The sequence below is a fragment of the Mixophyes fleayi genome, chromosome 2 (assembly GCF_038048845.1).
Source record: "Mixophyes fleayi isolate aMixFle1 chromosome 2, aMixFle1.hap1, whole genome shotgun sequence".
NCBI lineage: Eukaryota > Metazoa > Chordata > Amphibia > Anura > Limnodynastidae > Mixophyes > Mixophyes fleayi.
Genome location: NC_134403.1, coordinates 6,632,945 through 6,650,974, shown reverse-complemented (window position 1 = coordinate 6,650,974; position 18,030 = coordinate 6,632,945). Strand labels below are relative to the sequence as shown.

General features: G+C 52.4%; 1 protein-coding gene across 2 annotated transcripts in view; it reads left to right on the top strand.

Moving 5' to 3' along the window:
* Positions 1-18,030, top strand: part of INPPL1 (inositol polyphosphate phosphatase like 1) — a 54,232-nt gene that overhangs the window by 16,686 nt on the left and 19,516 nt on the right. For both annotated transcript variants that reach the window (XM_075198352.1, XM_075198350.1), the window contains exons 3-6: positions 14,649-14,793; positions 15,682-15,793; positions 16,340-16,480; positions 16,753-16,843. In XM_075198352.1, coding sequence (XP_075054453.1) covers positions 14,649-14,793; positions 15,682-15,793; positions 16,340-16,480; positions 16,753-16,843 — 489 coding nt within the window. The remainder of the gene's footprint in view (positions 1-14,648; positions 14,794-15,681; positions 15,794-16,339; positions 16,481-16,752; positions 16,844-18,030) is intronic.

Here is an 18,030-nt window from a genome sequence, read left to right as displayed (position 1 = left end):
TGTGTACCAGTGTGAGTAGTATAGGTAGGAGTAGGGTAGGTGTGAGGGTGTACCAGTGTGAGTAGTATAGGTGGGAGTAAGGTAGGTGTGAGGGTGTACCGGTGGGAGTAGGGTAGGTGTGAGGGTGTACCAGTGGGAGTAGGGTAGGTGTGAGGGTGTACCAGTGGGAGTAGGGTAGGTGTGAGGGTGTACCAGTGTGAGTAGTACAGGTAGGAGTAGGGTAGGTGTGAGGGTGTACCAGTGTGAGTAGTACAGGTAGGAGTAGGGTAGGTGTGAGGGTGTACCAGTATGCGTAGTATAGGTGGGAGTAGGGTAGGTGTGAGGGTGTACCAGTGTGAGTAGTATAGGTAGGAGTAGGGTAGGTGTGAGGGTGTACCAGTGTGAGTAGTATAGGTAGGAGTAGGGTAGGTGTGAGGGTGTACCAGTGTGAGTAGTACAGGTAGGAGTAGGGTAGGTGTGAGGGTGTACCAGTGTGAGTAGTATAGGAGGGAGTAGGGTAGGTGTGAGGGTGTACCAGTGGGAGTAGTATAGGTGGGAGTAGGGTAGGTGTGAGGGTGTACCAGTGTGAGAGCAGTATAGGTGGGAGTAGGGTAGGTGTGCGTAGTATAGGTGGGAGTAGGGTAGGCGTGAGGGTGTACCAGTGTGAGTAGTATAGGTGGGAGTAGGGTAGGTGTGAGGGTGTACCAGTGAGAGCAGTATAGGTGGGAGTAGGGTAGGTGTGAGGGTGGGAGTAGGGTAGGTGTGAGGGTGTACCAGCCAGTGGGAGTAGGGTAGGTGTGAGGATCTACCAGTGTGAGTAATATAGGTGGGAGTAGGGTAGGTGTGAGGGTGTACCAGTGTGAGTAGTACAGGTAGGAGTAGGGTAGGTGTGAGGGTGTACCAGTGTGAGTAGTACAGGTAGGAGTAGGGTAGGTGTGAGGGTGTACCAGTGAGAGCAGTATAGGTGGGAGTAGGGTAGGTGTGCGTAGTATAGGTGGGAGTAGGGTAGGTGTGAGGGTGTACCAGTGTGAGTAGTATAGGTGGAGGTAGGGTAGGTGTGAGGGTGTACCAGTGTGAGTAGTATAGGTGGGAGTAGGGTAGGTGTGAGGGTGTACCAGTGGGAGTAGGGTAGGTGTGAGTAGTATAGGTGGGAGTAGGGTAGGTGTTAGGGTGTACCAGTGGGAGTAATATAGGTGGGAGTACGGTAGGTGTGAGGGTGTACCAGTGGGAGTAGGGTAGGTGGGAATAGGGTAGGTGTGAGGGTGTACCAGTGGGAGTAGGGTAGGTGTGAGGGTGTACCAGTGGGAGTAGGGTAGGTGTGAGGATCTACCAGTGAGAGCAGTATAGGTGGGAGTAGGGTAGGTGTGAGGGTGTACCAGTGTGAGTAGTATAGGTGGAAATAGGGTAGGTGTGAGGGTGTACCAGTGGGAGTAGGGTAGGTGTGAGGGTGTACCAGTGGGAGTAGGGTAGGTGTGAGGATCTACCAGTGAGAGCAGTATTGGTGGGAGTAGGGTAGGTTTGAGGGTGTACCAGTGTGAGTAGTATAGGTGGGAATAGGATAGGTGTGAGGGTGTACCAGTGGGAGTAGGGTAGGTGTGAGGGTGTACCAGTGGGAGTAGGGTAGGTGTGAGGGTGTACCAGTGAGAGCAGTATAGGTGGGAGTAGGGTAGGTGTGAGGGTGTACCAGTGTGAGTAATATAGGTGGGAGTAGGGTAGGTGTGAGGGTGTACCAGTGAGAGCAGTATAGGTGGGAGTAGGGTAGGTGTGAGGGTGTACCAGTGTGAGTAGTATAGGTGGGAGTAGGGTAGGTGTGAGGGTGTACCAGTGTGAGTAGTATAGGTGGGAGTAGGGTAGGTGTGAGGGTGTACCAGTGTGAGTAATATAGGTGGGAGTAGGGTAGGTGTGAGGGTGTACCAGTGGGAGTAGGGTAGGTGTGAGGGTGTACCAGTATGAGTAATATAGGTGGGGGTAGTGTTATGTGCGTATGGTCGCTAACCAATAACGATTGTCGAACCTTGATTTGTGTTTCCAAAGCACAAAGATTTATTCGCAATAAGTAGAATAATATGCTCAAGCGAAGTAATAGTAAATACAGCCGTTACTTATCGCAGGCGCTCTGGATCCAGTGCAGTCATTCAATCCTGAAGTCTAGGGACAAGATGTCTGCACTCTGGATCACAAGCTGCTGCTTATATACACAATCACATACAGTAATACAATGTAGATGGAATAGCTTGCATCTATTAGTCCAGGTCTCAGGAAGGTCCAAGGGGTCGTCATCATTGGCCAGTTCATACAAAGGAATCCAAAGGAGGGGGTCACCTCTCCAGGGGGTATGCTCTGCTCTTCCCGCCAAGATTCCTTAGTCTTAAGTAGTTCATAATTCCCTATCATTCATAACTTGTGTATGCACTCTGCGATTCCCTCGCAGAGTGAACCAAACAGTAGGATATGTAACGAGGTTCATTATGATACCACTCATGATGTTATTCCTTCAACCCGTTCTGTGTATTTCATTAATTTGCATGTAACTCTGATATAACATATAAATGCTACTATATTTCGACATATCTGACTATGTGTTGCAACTACCATTAATGTGTACTATTTTATAAGTATGCGTGTTTGTGCGAATCTATGGTAAAAGACCAATTACTGTTGCGGCCACGTGTAGTGGATGCATACGCCCTTTCACGCCGTAGCGTGCCCTTGTACGTTGTAGCGTACCGTACGCATCTTTTCAGACAAAGACAACCAAGTTTGCTAGACTTTAATTGAAATGACTTTATCCAATTTGCTGACTTCGACAGTAGGGTAGGTGTGAGGGTGTACCAGTGGGAGTAGGGTAGGTGTGAGGATCTACCAGTATGAGTAATATAGTTGGGAGTAGGGTAGGTGTGAGGGTGTACCAGTGGGAGTAATATAGGTGGGAGTAGGGTAGGTGTGAGGATCTACCAGTGTGAGTAATATAGTTGGGAGTAGGGTAGGTGTGAGGGTGTACCAGTGGGAGTAATATAGTTGGGAGTAGGGTAGGTGTGAGGGTGTACCAGTGGGAGTAATATAGTTGGGAGTAGGGTAGGTGTGAGGGTGTACCAGTGGGAGTAATATAGTTGGGAGTAGGGTAGGTGTGAGGATCTACCAGTGTGAGTAATATAGTTGGGAGTAGGGTAGGTGTGAGGGTGTACCAGTGTGAGTAATATAGTTGGGAGTAGGGTAGGTGTGAGGGTGTACCAGTGTGAGTAATATAGTTGGGAGTAGGGTAGGTGTGAGGGTGTACCAGTGGGAGTAATATAGGTGGGAGTAGGGTAGGTGTGAGGATCTACCAGTGTGAGTAATATAGTTGGGAGTAGGGTAGGTGTGAGGATCTACCAGTGTGAGTAATATAGGTGGGAGTAGGGTAGGTGTGAGGGTGTACCAGTGGGAGTAATATAGGTGGGAGTAGGGTAGGCGTGAGGGTGTACCAGTGGGAGTAATATAGTTGGGAGTAGGGTAGGTGTGAGGATCTACCAGTGTGAGTAATATAGGTGGGAGTAGGGTAGGTGTGAGGGTGTACCAGTGTGAGTAATATAGGTGGGAGTAGGGTAGGTGTGAGGGTGTATCAGTGTGAGTAATATAGTTGGGAGTAGGGTAGGTGTGAGGGTGTACCAGTGGGAGTAATATAGGTAGGAGTAGGGTAGGTGTGAGGATCTACCAGTGTGAGTAATATAGTTGGGAGTAGGGTAGGTGTGAGGGTGTACCAGTGGGAGTAATATAGGTGGGAGTAGGGTAGGTGTGAGGGTGTACCAGTGGGAGTAATATAGGTGGGAGTAGGGTAGGTGTGAGGGTGTACCAGTGGGAGTAATATAGGTGGGAGTAGGGTAGGTGTGAGGGTGTACCAGTGTGAATAAGAAAGAATTGGCATATAAGGATGTGGGCTGGGGGTAGTCTGGTCACGCATGGTTAGGAGGGAGAGGTGATTACCAGAGACAAGTAGACACTGCACACAGAATTTATGTAACAAATGGGGCAGATCACCCGGATATATGATGTATTTACCTCACCAGACCCAGCGTCTGTCGGACACGGCTGTACCACTGCTGTATTGTGAGATGAGAGGTAACACCACGTGTGTGTGTTACAGGGTTAATGATCATACTGTCTATTTACTAATGGAGACGTGACGTTGGAGCGCACAGATCCCACATTGTTCTTCATTTAAGGGGAAGTGATTTTCTAATGATCCTGAACAATATTTCTATGTTTCTTAGGAGCATATTATATTCTGACTTGTTTCATAGTAAGTGTTCATGTGATAAAACGCTGTATCTTCTGACGGTGATTCTGCCGTGTGACGTACACTCTGCGGTCACCGCGCTGTATCCGTGTGACGTACACTCTGCGGTCACCGCGCTGTATCCGTGTGACGTACACTGTGCGGTCACCGCGCTGTATCCGTGTGACGTACACTCTGCGCTCACCGCGCTGTATCCGTGTGACGTACACTGTACGGTCACCGCGCTGTATCCGTGTGACGTACACTCTGCGGTCACCGCGCTGTATCCGTGTGACGTACACTCTGCGGTCACCGCGCTGTATCCGTGTGACGTACACTCTGCGGTCACCGCGCTGTATCCGTGTGACGTACACTCTGCGGTCACCGCGCTGTATCCGTGTGACGTACACTCTGCGGTCACCGCGCTGTATCCGTGTGACGTACACTCTGCGGTCACCGCGCTGTATCCGTGTGACGTACACTCTGCGGTCACCGCGCTGTATCCGTGTGACGTACACTGTGCGGTCACCGCGCTGTATCCGTGTGACGTACACTCTGCGGTCACCGCGCTGTATCCGTGTGACGTACACTCTGCGGTCACCGCGCTGTATCTGTGTGACGTACACTCTGCGGTCACCGCGCTGTATCCGTGTGACGTACACTCTGCGGTCAGCGCGCTGTATCCGTGTGACGTACACTGTGCGGTCACCGCGCTGTATCCGTGTGACGTACACTCTGTGGTTACCGCGCTGTATCTGTGTGACGTACACTCTGCGGTCACCGCGCTGTATCCCTGTGACGTACACTCTGCGGTTACCGCGCTGTATCTGTGTGACGTACACTGTGCGGTCACCGCGCTGTATCCGTGTGACGTACACTGTGCGGTCACCGCGCTGTATCCGTGTGACGTACACTGTGCGGTCACCGCGCTGTATCCGTGTGATGTACACTCTGCGGTCACCGCGCTGTATCCGTGTGACGTACACTCTGAGGTCACCGCGCTGTATCCGTGTGACGTACACTCTGCGGTCACCGCGCTGTATCCGTGTGACGTACACTCTGCGGTCACAGCGCTGTATCCGTGTGACGTACACTCTGCGGTCACCGCGCTGTATCCGTGTGACGTACACTCTGCGGTCACAGCGCTGTATCCGTGTGACGTACACTCTGCGGTCACCGCGCTGTATCCGTGTGACGTACACTCTGCGGTCACCGCGCTGTATCCGTGTGACGTACACTCTGCGGTCACCGCGCTGTATCCGTGTGACGTACACTGTGCGGTCACCGCGCTGTATCCGTGTGACGTACACTGTGCGGTCACCGCGCTGTATCCCTGTGACGTACACTGTGCGGTCACCGCGCTGTATCCGTGTGACGTACACTGTGCGGTCACCGCGCTGTATCCGTGTGACGTACACTCTGCGGTCACCGCGCTGTATCCGTGTGACGTACACTCTGCGGTCAGCGCGCTGTATCCGTGTGACGTACACTGTGCGGTCACCGCGCTGTATCCGTGTGACGTACACTCTGTGGTTACCGCGCTGTATCTGTGTGACGTACACTCTGCGGTCACCGCGCTGTATCCCTGTGACGTACACTCTGCGGTTACCGCGCTGTATCTGTGTGACGTACACTGTGCGGTCACCGCGCTGTATCCGTGTGACGTACACTGTGCGGTCACCGCGCTGTATCCGTGTGACGTACACTGTGCGGTCACCGCGCTGTATCCGTGTGATGTACACTCTGCGGTCACCGCGCTGTATCCGTGTGACGTACACTCTGAGGTCACCGCGCTGTATCCGTGTGACGTACACTCTGCGGTCACCGCGCTGTATCCGTGTGACGTACACTCTGCGGTCACAGCGCTGTATCCGTGTGACGTACACTCTGCGGTCACCGCGCTGTATCCGTGTGACGTACACTCTGCGGTCACAGCGCTGTATCCGTGTGACGTACACTCTGCGGTCACCGCGCTGTATCCGTGTGACGTACACTCTGCGGTCACCGCGCTGTATCCGTGTGACGTACACTCTGCGGTCACCGCGCTGTATCCGTGTGACGTACACTGTGCGGTCACCGCGCTGTATCCGTGTGACGTACACTGTGCGGTCACCGCGCTGTATCCCTGTGACGTACACTGTGCGGTCACCGCGCTGTATCCGTGTGACGTACACTGTGCGGTCACCGCGCTGTATCCGTGTGATGTACACTCTGCGCTCACCGCGCTGTATCCGTGTGATGTACACTCTGCGGTCACCGCGCTGTATCCGTGTGACGTACACTGTGCGGTCACCGCGCTGTATCCGTGTGACGTACACTGTGCGGTCACCGCGCTGTATCCGTGTGACGTACACTGTGCGGTCACCGCGCTGTATCCGTGTGACGTACACTGTGCGGTCACCGCGCTGTATCCGTGTGACGTACACTGTGCGGTCACCGCGCTGTATCCGTGTGACGTACACTCTGCGGTCACCGCGCTGTATCCGTGTGACGTACACTGTGCGGTCACCGCGCTGTATCCGTGTGACGTACACTGTGCGGTCACCGCGCTGTATCCGTGTGACGTACACTCTGCGGTCACCGCGCTGTATCCGTGTGACGTACACTCTGCGCTCACTGCGCTGTATCCGTGTGACGTACACTCTGCGCTCACCGCGCTGTATCCGTGTGACGTACACTCTGCGCTCACCGCGCTGTATCCGTGTGACGTACACTCTGCGGTCACGCGCTGTATCCGTGTGACGTACACTCTGCGGTCACCGCGCTGTATCCGTGTGACGTACACTCTGCGGTTACCGCGCTGTATCCGTGTGACGTACAATCTGCGCTCACCGCGCTGTATCCGTGTGACGTACAATCTGCGGTCACCGCGCTGTATCCGTGTGACGTACAATCTGCGGTCACCGCGCTGTATCCGTGTGACGTACACTCTGCGGTCAGCGCGCTGTATCCGTGTGACGTACACTGTGCGGTCACCGCGCTGTATCCGTGTGACGTACACTGTGCGGTCACCGCGCTGTATCTGTGTGACGTACACTGTGCGGTCACCGCGCTGTATCCGTGTGACGTACACTCTGCGGTCACCGCGCTGTATCCGTGTGACGCACACTCTGTGGTTACCGCGCTGTATCTGTGTGACGTACACTCTGCGGTCACCGCGCTGTATCCCTGTGACGTACACTCTGCGGTTACCGCGCTGTATCTGTGTGACGTACACTGTGCGGTCACCGCGCTGTATCCGTGTGACGTACACTGTGCGGTCACCGCGCTGTATCCGTGTGACGTACACTCTGCGGTCACCGCGCTGTATCCGTGTGACGTACACTCTGCGGTCACAGCGCTGTATCCGTGTGACGTACACTCTGCGGTCACCGCGCTGTATCCGTGTGACGTACACTCTGCGGTCACAGCGCTGTATCCGTGTGACGTACACTCTGCGGTCACCGCGCTGTATCCGTGTGACGTACACTCTGCGGTCACCGCGCTGTATCCGTGTGACGTACACTCTGCGGTCACCGCGCTGTATCCGTGTGACGTACACTCTGCGGTCACCGCGCTGTATCTGTGTGACGTACACTCTGCGGTCACCGCGCTGTATCCGTGTGACGTACACTCTGCGGTCAGCGCGCTGTATCCGTGTGACGTACACTGTGCGGTCACCGCGCTGTATCCGTGTGACGTACACTCTGTGGTTACCGCGCTGTATCTGTGTGACGTACACTCTGCGGTCACCGCGCTGTATCCCTGTGACGTACACTCTGCGGTTACCGCGCTGTATCTGTGTGACGTACACTGTGCGGTCACCGCGCTGTATCCGTGTGACGTACACTGTGCGGTCACCGCGCTGTATCCGTGTGACGTACACTGTGCGGTCACCGCGCTGTATCCGTGTGATGTACACTCTGCGGTCACCGCGCTGTATCCGTGTGACGTACACTCTGAGGTCACCGCGCTGTATCCGTGTGACGTACACTCTGCGGTCACCGCGCTGTATCCGTGTGACGTACACTCTGCGGTCACAGCGCTGTATCCGTGTGACGTACACTCTGCGGTCACCGCGCTGTATCCGTGTGACGTACACTCTGCGGTCACAGCGCTGTATCCGTGTGACGTACACTCTGCGGTCACCGCGCTGTATCCGTGTGACGTACACTCTGCGGTCACCGCGCTGTATCCGTGTGACGTACACTCTGCGGTCACCGCGCTGTATCCGTGTGACGTACACTGTGCGGTCACCGCGCTGTATCCGTGTGACGTACACTGTGCGGTCACCGCGCTGTATCCCTGTGACGTACACTGTGCGGTCACCGCGCTGTATCCGTGTGACGTACACTGTGCGGTCACCGCGCTGTATCCGTGTGATGTACACTCTGCGCTCACCGCGCTGTATCCGTGTGATGTACACTCTGCGGTCACCGCGCTGTATCCGTGTGACGTACACTGTGCGGTCACCGCGCTGTATCCGTGTGACGTACACTGTGCGGTCACCGCGCTGTATCCGTGTGACGTACACTGTGCGGTCACCGCGCTGTATCCGTGTGACGTACACTGTGCGGTCACCGCGCTGTATCCGTGTGACGTACACTGTGCGGTCACCGCGCTGTATCCGTGTGACGTACACTCTGCGGTCACCACGCTGTATCCGTGTGACGTACACTGTGCGGTCACCGCGCTGTATCCGTGTGACGTACACTGTGCGGTCACCGCGCTGTATCCGTGTGACGTACACTCTGCGGTCACCGCGCTGTATCCGTGTGACGTACACTCTGCGCTCACTGCGCTGTATCCGTGTGACGTACACTCTGCGCTCACCGCGCTGTATCCGTGTGACGTACACTCTGCGCTCACCGCGCTGTATCCGTGTGACGTACACTCTGCGGTCACGCGCTGTATCCGTGTGACGTACACTCTGCGGTCACCGCGCTGTATCCGTGTGACGTACACTCTGCGGTTACCGCGCTGTATCCGTGTGACGTACAATCTGCGCTCACCGCGCTGTATCCGTGTGACGTACAATCTGCGGTCACCGCGCTGTATCCGTGTGACGTACAATCTGCGGTCACCGCGCTGTATCCGTGTGACGTACACTCTGCGGTCAGCGCGCTGTATCCGTGTGACGTACACTGTGCGGTCACCGCGCTGTATCCGTGTGACGTACACTGTGCGGTCACCGCGCTGTATCTGTGTGACGTACACTGTGCGGTCACCGCGCTGTATCCGTGTGACGTACACTCTGCGGTCACCGCGCTGTATCCGTGTGACGCACACTCTGTGGTTACCGCGCTGTATCTGTGTGACGTACACTCTGCGGTCACCGCGCTGTATCCCTGTGACGTACACTCTGCGGTTACCGCGCTGTATCTGTGTGACGTACACTGTGCGGTCACCGCGCTGTATCCGTGTGACGTACACTGTGCGGTCACCGCGCTGTATCCGTGTGACGTACACTCTGCGGTCACCGCGCTGTATCCGTGTGACGTACACTCTGCGGTCACAGCGCTGTATCCGTGTGACGTACACTCTGCGGTCACCGCGCTGTATCCGTGTGACGTACACTCTGCGGTCACAGCGCTGTATCCGTGTGACGTACACTCTGCGGTCACCGCGCTGTATCCGTGTGACGTACACTCTGCGGTCACCGCGCTGTATCCGTGTGACGTACACTCTGCGGTCACCGCGCTGTATCCGTGTGACGTACACTGTGCGGTCACCGCGCTGTATCCGTGTGACGTACACTGTGCGGTCACCGCGCTGTATCCCTGTGACGTACACTGTGCGGTCACCGCGCTGTATCCGTGTGACGTACACTGTGCGGTCACCGCGCTGTATCCGTGTGATGTACACTCTGCGCTCACCGCGCTGTATCCGTGTGACGTACACTGTGCGGTCACCGCGCTGTATCCGTGTGACGTACACTGTGCGGTCACCGCGCTGTATCCGTGTGACGTACACTGTGCGGTCACCGCGCTGTATCCGTGTGACGTACACTGTGCGGTCACCGCGCTGTATCCGTGTGACGTACACTGTGCGGTCACCGCGCTGTATCCGTGTGACGTACACTCTGCGGTCACCGCGCTGTATCCGTGTGACGTACACTGTGCGGTCACCGCGCTGTATCCGTGTGACGTACACTGTGCGGTCACCGCGCTGTATCCGTGTGACGTACACTCTGCGGTCACCGCGCTGTATCCGTGTGACGTACACTCTGCGCTCACTGCGCTGTATCCGTGTGACGTACACTCTGCGCTCACCGCGCTGTATCCGTGTGACGTACACTCTGCGCTCACCGCGCTGTATCCGTGTGACGTACACTCTGCGCTCACCGCGCTGTATCCGTGTGACGTACACTGTGCGGTCACCGCGCTGTATCCGTGTGACGTACACTCTGCGGTCACCGCGCTGTATCCGTGTGACGTACACTGTGCGGTCACCGCGCTGTATCCGTGTGACGTACACTGTGCGGTTACCGCGCTGTATCCGTGTGACGTACACTGTGCGGTCACCGCGCTGTATCTGTGTGACGTACACTGTGCGGTCACCGCGCTGTATCCGTGTGATGTACACTGTGCGGTCACCGCGCTGTATCCGTGTGATGTACACTGTGCGGTCACCGCGCTGTATCCGTGTGACGTACACTCTGCGCTCACCGCGCTGTATCCGTGTGACGTACAAGCTGCGGTCACCGCGCTGTATCCGTGTGACGTACACTCTGCGGTCACCGCGCTGTATCCGTGTGACGTACACTCTGCGGTCACGCGCTGTATCCGTGTGACGTACACTCTGCGCTCACCGCGCTGTATCCGTGTGACGTACAATCTGCGCTCACCGCGCTGTATCCGTGTGACGTACAATCTGCGCTCACCGCGCTGTATCCGTGTGACGTACAATCTGCGGTCACCGCGCTGTATCCGTGTGACGTACACTGTGCGGTCACCGCGCTGTATCCGTGTGACGTACACTCTGCGGTCACCGCGCTGTATCCGTGTGACGTACACTGTGCGGTCACCGCGCTGTATCCCTGTGACGTACACTCTGCGGTTACCGCGCTGTATCCGTGTGACGTACAATCTGCGGTCACCGCGCTGTATCCGTGTGACGTACAATCTGCGGTCACCGCGCTGTATCCGTGTGACGTACAATCTGCGGTCACCGCGCTGTATCCCTGTGACGTACACTCTGCGGTTACCGCGCTGTATCCCTGTGACGTACACTCTGCGCTCACCGCGCTGTATCCGTGTGACGTACAATCTGCGGTCACCGCGCTGTATCCGTGTGACGTACACTGTGCGGTCACCGCGCTGTATCCGTGTGACGTACACTCTGCGGTCACCGCGCTGTATCCGTGTGATGTACACTCTGCGCTCACCGCGCTGTATCCGTGTGACATACAATCTGCGGTCACCGCGCTGTATCCGTGTGACGTACACTCTGCGGTCACCGCGCTGTATCCGTGTGACGTACACTCTGCGGTCACCGCGCTGCTGCTGTCGTATGTAGTTTGTAGTTTCACGGCTGTTGTCTTCCATTCTGTACCTGTATTGTTCTCTAACCACCAGTTCCCTGGCTGTGTGCGGCCATCAGGGATGTAAATAATGTATCATTTCTGCTGCCATCTAACCTGCTGTTAGTAACCAGATCATCTGCACAACTGTCACTGAGTATTAACCCTATATAGAAACGTTCTGGAGTTATAGACTTCGACTAATAATACACTAGTATACTGCTAGATAAATGCCACCTATTGACAGGGACAGTGACATGATGTGAGGAGGGGAATGGAGGCAGCAGGAAGTCACAGACTGAGAGTTATATAGTGGAAGGAGCAGTGTCCTCCAGCAGCACAGAGTATATCAGGAGATGAGTGATGTGTTAGTGAGGACAGGGCTGCATGTGACAGGGGCAGTGACATGATGTGAGGAGGGGAATGGAGGCAGCAGGAAGCCACAGACTGAGAGTTATATAGTGGAAGGAGCAGGGTCCCCCAGCAGCACAGAGTATATCAGGAGATGAGTGATGTGTTAGTGAGTACAGAGCTGCATGTGACAGGGGCAGTGACATGATGTGAGGAGGGGAATGGAGGCAGCAGGAAGCCACAGACTGAGAGTTATATAGTGGAAGGAGCAGGGTCCCCCAGCAGCACAGAGTATATCAGGAGATGAGTGATGTGTTAGTGAGGACAGGGCTGCATGTGACGGGGCAGTGACATGATGTGAGGAGGGGAATGGAGGCAGCAGGATGTCACAGACTGAGAGTTATATAGTGGAAGGAGCAGGGCCCCCAGCAGCACAGAGTATATCAGGAGATGAGTGATGTGTTAGTGAGGACAGGGCTGCATGTGACAGGGGCAGTGACATGATGTGAGGAGGGGAATGGAGGCAGCAGGAAGCCACAGACTGAGAGTTATATAGTGGAAGGAGCAGGGTCCCCAGCAGCACAGAGTATATCAGGAGATGTGATGTGTTAGTGAGGACAGGGCTGCATGTGACAGGGGCAGTGACATGATGTGAGGAGGGGATTGGAGGCAGCAGGAAGTCACAGACTGAGAGTTATATAGTGGAAGGAGCAGGACCCCCAGCAGCACAGAGTATATCAGGAGATGAGTGATGTGTTAGTGAGGACAGGGCTGCATGTGACAGGGGCAGTGACATGATGTGAGGAGGGGAATGGAGGCAGCAGGAGGCCACAGACTGAGAGTTATATAGTGGAAGGAGCAGGGTCCCCAGCAGCACAGAGTATATCAGGAGATGAGTGATGTGTTAGTGAGGACTGGGCTGCATGTGACAGGGGCAGTGACATGATGTGAGGAGGGGAATGGAGGCAGCAGGAAGCCACAGACTGAGAGTTATATAGAGGAAGGAGCAGGGTCCCCAGCAGCACAGAGTATATCAGGAGATGAGTGATGTGTCAGTGAGGACAGGGCTGCATGTGACAGGGGCAGTGATATGATGTGAGGAGGGGAATGGAGGCAGCAGGAAGCCACAGACTGAGAGTTATATAGTGGAAGGAGCAGGGTCCCCAGCAGCACAGAGTATATCAGGAGATGAGTGATGTGTTAGTGAGGACTGGGCTGCATGTGACAGGGGCAGTGACATGATGTGAGGAGGGGAATGGAGGCAGCAGGAAGCCACATACTGAGTTATATAGTGGAAGGAGTAGGGTCCTCCTGCAGCATTTCAGCGGAGGGGACAGGATACCAGGAGAGAGGGGGAGGCTCATATCACACTGATATCGGTAGATTGTGGTGTTAAATATTCCTTTTATATGAAAAACGTTTATAAATCTTTGTTATATATGATTTTGATCTTTGAATTGACATTGTATAAATACAGTAAATGTAAAATTAAATTCAGAGATATATATTTAATATGGGGGATATGTGAGTAAGGTGGTCGGAGTATTGGAGTCCCCCTCACACTGCTGCTTATGCAAACATCAAGCCCTTAAATAAAGTATCTATTGCTCTGACTGCTATGAGCTGGAGGAATGGGAAGAGACACGAGGGAAAATATTATTATTATTTCTATGTAGTTTAGTATATTTTAGGAATAGTCCCCACAAATTAGATTATAGTTTCAATTTGCTCATAATGAAGATGCAAAAATCACATTACGCAGACATACATATATACACACACACACGCACACACATATGTTGAAAAGGCCTATTTGCATATAGTAAATCATAAATGCAGATTGAGGAAACAGCAAATGCTGTATATAACTACAGTTCTCTTCTGGTGAATTAGCTCCAACATTAATATTTACAGTAACAGAGTGCAGTACAGTGCATGCTGGGACATATATACTGTGTGTGTGTGTGTGTGTGTGTGTGTGTGTGTGTGTGTATATATATATATATATATATATATATATATAATGTGTCTAAATCAAGCCTCTACCACCCTCCTCTCTGTCTCTGTCTCTGTCTCTGTCTCTCTCTCTGTCTCTCTCTCTGTCTCTCTCTCTGTCTCTCTCTCTGTCTCTCTCTCTGTCTGTCTCTCTGTCTGTCTCTGTCTCTCTCTCTCTCTCTGTCTCTCTCTGTCTCTCTCTCTCTCTCTCTCTCTCTCTCTCTCTCTCTCTGTCTCTGCATAATATGGTATCATGTGTGTACGCTGCATAACACGTTATAATGTATCATGTTTTAAAAACACAAATGTATGACCCAAATATATGGTACCCTCACTGTTTAGAGTTAGGACCACCCTATACCGTGGAGTGGCGGGGGGCTTTAACATACATTTGTAAATGTGTGCAACTAAGACTTCTGCATTTTTATCTACAGTAGAAATGGCAACTCTGTTGCTGGTTATAGCAGTGTGCTGGGGGAGTTTCCTTTGTGATTTTTCTCTGTGAATGTATCATGTGTGTAAGCTGCATAACACGGTATAATGTGTGTAATTATCTCTGGTCTCCCGCAGACTTCTCAGGGCGTACAGGTGCGACGGTTCAAGACGCTCGCTGACCTGATCGCTCTGTACCTGCAGCCGAATCAGGGCATGGTGTGTACCCTGCTGTACCCCGTGGAGAGGGAGAAGGACGTCGTAGATGACAGAGATTATTCGGGTGAGTCCTAGGTCAGATCCTAGAGTTGTCCTCTGCCCCTTAGGCCATGCTGGGACTTGTAGTTCCACATGCTTCTTACCACTGCCCCGCCTATGGGCTCATAGCTTCTCCTACCCTGGCCAGTCATTAATAACACACAGTTCTCCTTTCCAGATGTTTAAATATCTCCCTATGACCAGGACTGTGATTGTAATAACAACGAGTTGTGTTTAGTCCCCGGTAACTCTGACGCCAGAAGATTGTTTCTCATTTTCCACCCAGATCTCGTCTTCTCCTTTTTCATATTTGTTTTTGTTCTTAAAGTCAACAGTTTCCTTCTGAATCGTCTTTTTATTCTGCGGGAGCAGTGAGCGTGGAAAGGTTTAGTGTAGATGGAATAGATGAGTCCTTGGCTGTACATAGCAAAAGTCAGACAGTTCTCTGAACGTGGCCCAGTTCATCTCTCTGGTGATGACTGAGCGGAGACTTGTTATATAGACCCGTTATAGAGCATCTCACCACCCCGCTGTCCGTTGTCTGATCTCTCGTTGGTCCACGTGGGCGTAGTGGCGACATTAATGATATAAAAGGTTATTTTATATTATAGCTGCAAATAAAAAAATGTGTAAAGTGCTCTACAAAATGTTCCATTGTGACTGCAAAACACCAGCAGCTTATACTGTGAATAAATCGGTGTCATTATGAGCAGTATATATTCAGAGTGTATCTAATGTATGACGTGTGCGTGATATTAATCTGCGGTGCAGAAACCGCACATGTAACGTGTTGAAGTGGAATAAAATATCCAGTAATTAGTAACTCGAGGAGAAGAGGTTTCTTGTTTGTTTTATTTCTCAGTTTTGCAGCAGAAATTCCTGTTGTTCTATAGTGTGATGATTTTTATTTCAGATGGCGAGGACGAGAAACCGCCTCTCCCTCCGCGCTCGGCCTCCGCCAGTTTCTCTGCTGGGTCAGGGTCGAGTTTGGTGCCGTGTGGTCAGGATCTGAGCCCTACAGAGAGGTAATGTGGTGATTACCTGGTGATAACTTGTAATACCTGTATATATATATAAATAGGAAACTCCAATTTCTCTGAATGTTGTGTCGCTAGTGTCAGACGAGACTTTTATTTTACATGTGGCGTTATGACAAGTGACAAAATGTGGCACTTACAGTATCCTAAATGTTCAGCAAGTTCCCCCATATAGCGGATATTTCTAAGTAACATATATCTGCTCGGGAAGTAGTCAGCGGTTCTTTGCCTTAAGCTGGTGTCACACTGGTGATTTATATATAGTTGTGTTTGACGTAAGCTGGTGCCACCCCACTGATTCTACAGGCATTCAGGTTACTGTGACATCATTGACCCCTCCCCCCTGTGTATGAATCCACCAATCCACATTGTGCATTCCTTCAGTGCAAGTCTGCCAAGCTGTCACTCACACTCTGCCTGTTTAGTTAGCGAGCAATATATATTATACTCATTTAATGCAATAATCTGTGTATTTACTGCGTACGTGGTTTGAAAGTCACTTCCATGACATCTTCATCTCTCTATCTCTGGCAGCTCAACCAATGGGCTGAGCACGGTGTCTCACGAGTATCTGAAGGGCAGTTATGCCCTAGATCTAGAAGCTGTGAAATCCGGGGCCACTAACCTTCCCCACCTCAACAAAACGCTGGTCGTCTCCTGCAAACGGCTGCACGGGTAAGACACGGAAGACCCTGTAGGGAATATAGGAATAAGAACATATCAGCCGGGATGTATTAAATAGCCATAATTACCAACATTTAAAACAGGGCAAACTAAGCCCCTCCCATAATCTACTTCCACCAAACCCCACTCATATTCCAGCAAAGCCACACCCACTTTCTGACAGGCCTGCCCCTTTATAAGTCTGAGAATCAGGGATACTGGGAGGTAGGAACAGATTGTTGTATCTATTATGTATATTATTTTATATTTTTTTCCTCTTTAAGGGAAGTTGATAAAGTATTATCCGGGCTGGAAATTCTCTCCAAGATCTTCGATCAGCAGAGTTCTCCAATGGTGACCAAGATTCTGCAGCAGGTAGGCGATTGTCAGCCCAGCAATGAGCGTTACACGGGCAATTGTCAGATGAGCAGCATGATATTGGTCTGCATCCCCTGTAGATTCCACTGATACATCCAGCCGCCCTCTCCCCCCCCCCCCCTTCGCATCCCACAACCCTGATCTGTAACCTGCAGCTGGTATCTAATCGCGCTCCCCCCCTGCAGGTGAAACATAAGTACTACAACCCGTCTGCAGGCTCTACAGTAGAACTGGGAGCCCATGTGATCATTCAGAGCCAATGTACTGCAAGCTGGCATGATGATGTCACAGGATGTTCTCTGGAGCGCTCTGAGCATGCTCCTGCCAGTACATGGGATGTTCACTGTCTCATTAGACTCATGAATATTCATAGGGGGCTGGCATCTAAAAAGAGGAACACACACAGTAAGTGTGACATATGATTAGTCATGTGCTGCGCTCGGGTCCAATGAGCATTAGTGGCAGATGGAAGATCGTCTATAAATTATTATATTATTGTATTTCATCCATACAGAATCAGTATATATGACACGGTGCTATACAGTCATGTCACCCCTCGCCCATCTCCTTGGGTCCGGGTAACCTTTATTCTGAAGATCTTGCACTGACTTTGTGGCCATTATCTTATCAATCTCACAGATTTCTCTACTGTGATTTCCTTAAAAGTCATAGGCCCAAATTTACGCTCTTATAGGACTAACGCGGCCTGCCACGGAACTACAAGAACCAGCATGCCCCTACCATTTGCAGACAGGTCATGCTGAGACTTGCGGTTTCACCTCCCCCATAGCGGTTAGTATTGACGACTAGAGGCTCATTGTGTTTCTATTACTGTAAACTCTGTACTGTGCTTAATGTCCGTTTCTGATCTCTGGAAATACAATGTGAAAAAAAGCTTTATGTTTTAACCCTTCGGGTACCAGTGGCTCGCTGACGGCCTCAGTGCGTTACCTTGGTCACGCACACAATCTAGTTTATAACCTGACCTCCGCCTCAGCCGCCTTGGTCTACTGGGGACCGCGGCCAAAACCTTTTCCAATGTGGATGTTTTGTTCATAATGTTTCCCACCCAGCGAGTGGGAATGTGACCCGGAGGGGTTGTTTACAAATCACAAAATGTGGACTTATCTTCCCCTCTGCAGCGCTGGCCTAATAACCTGTTCTCTGCGTTGTACTAACAGAGG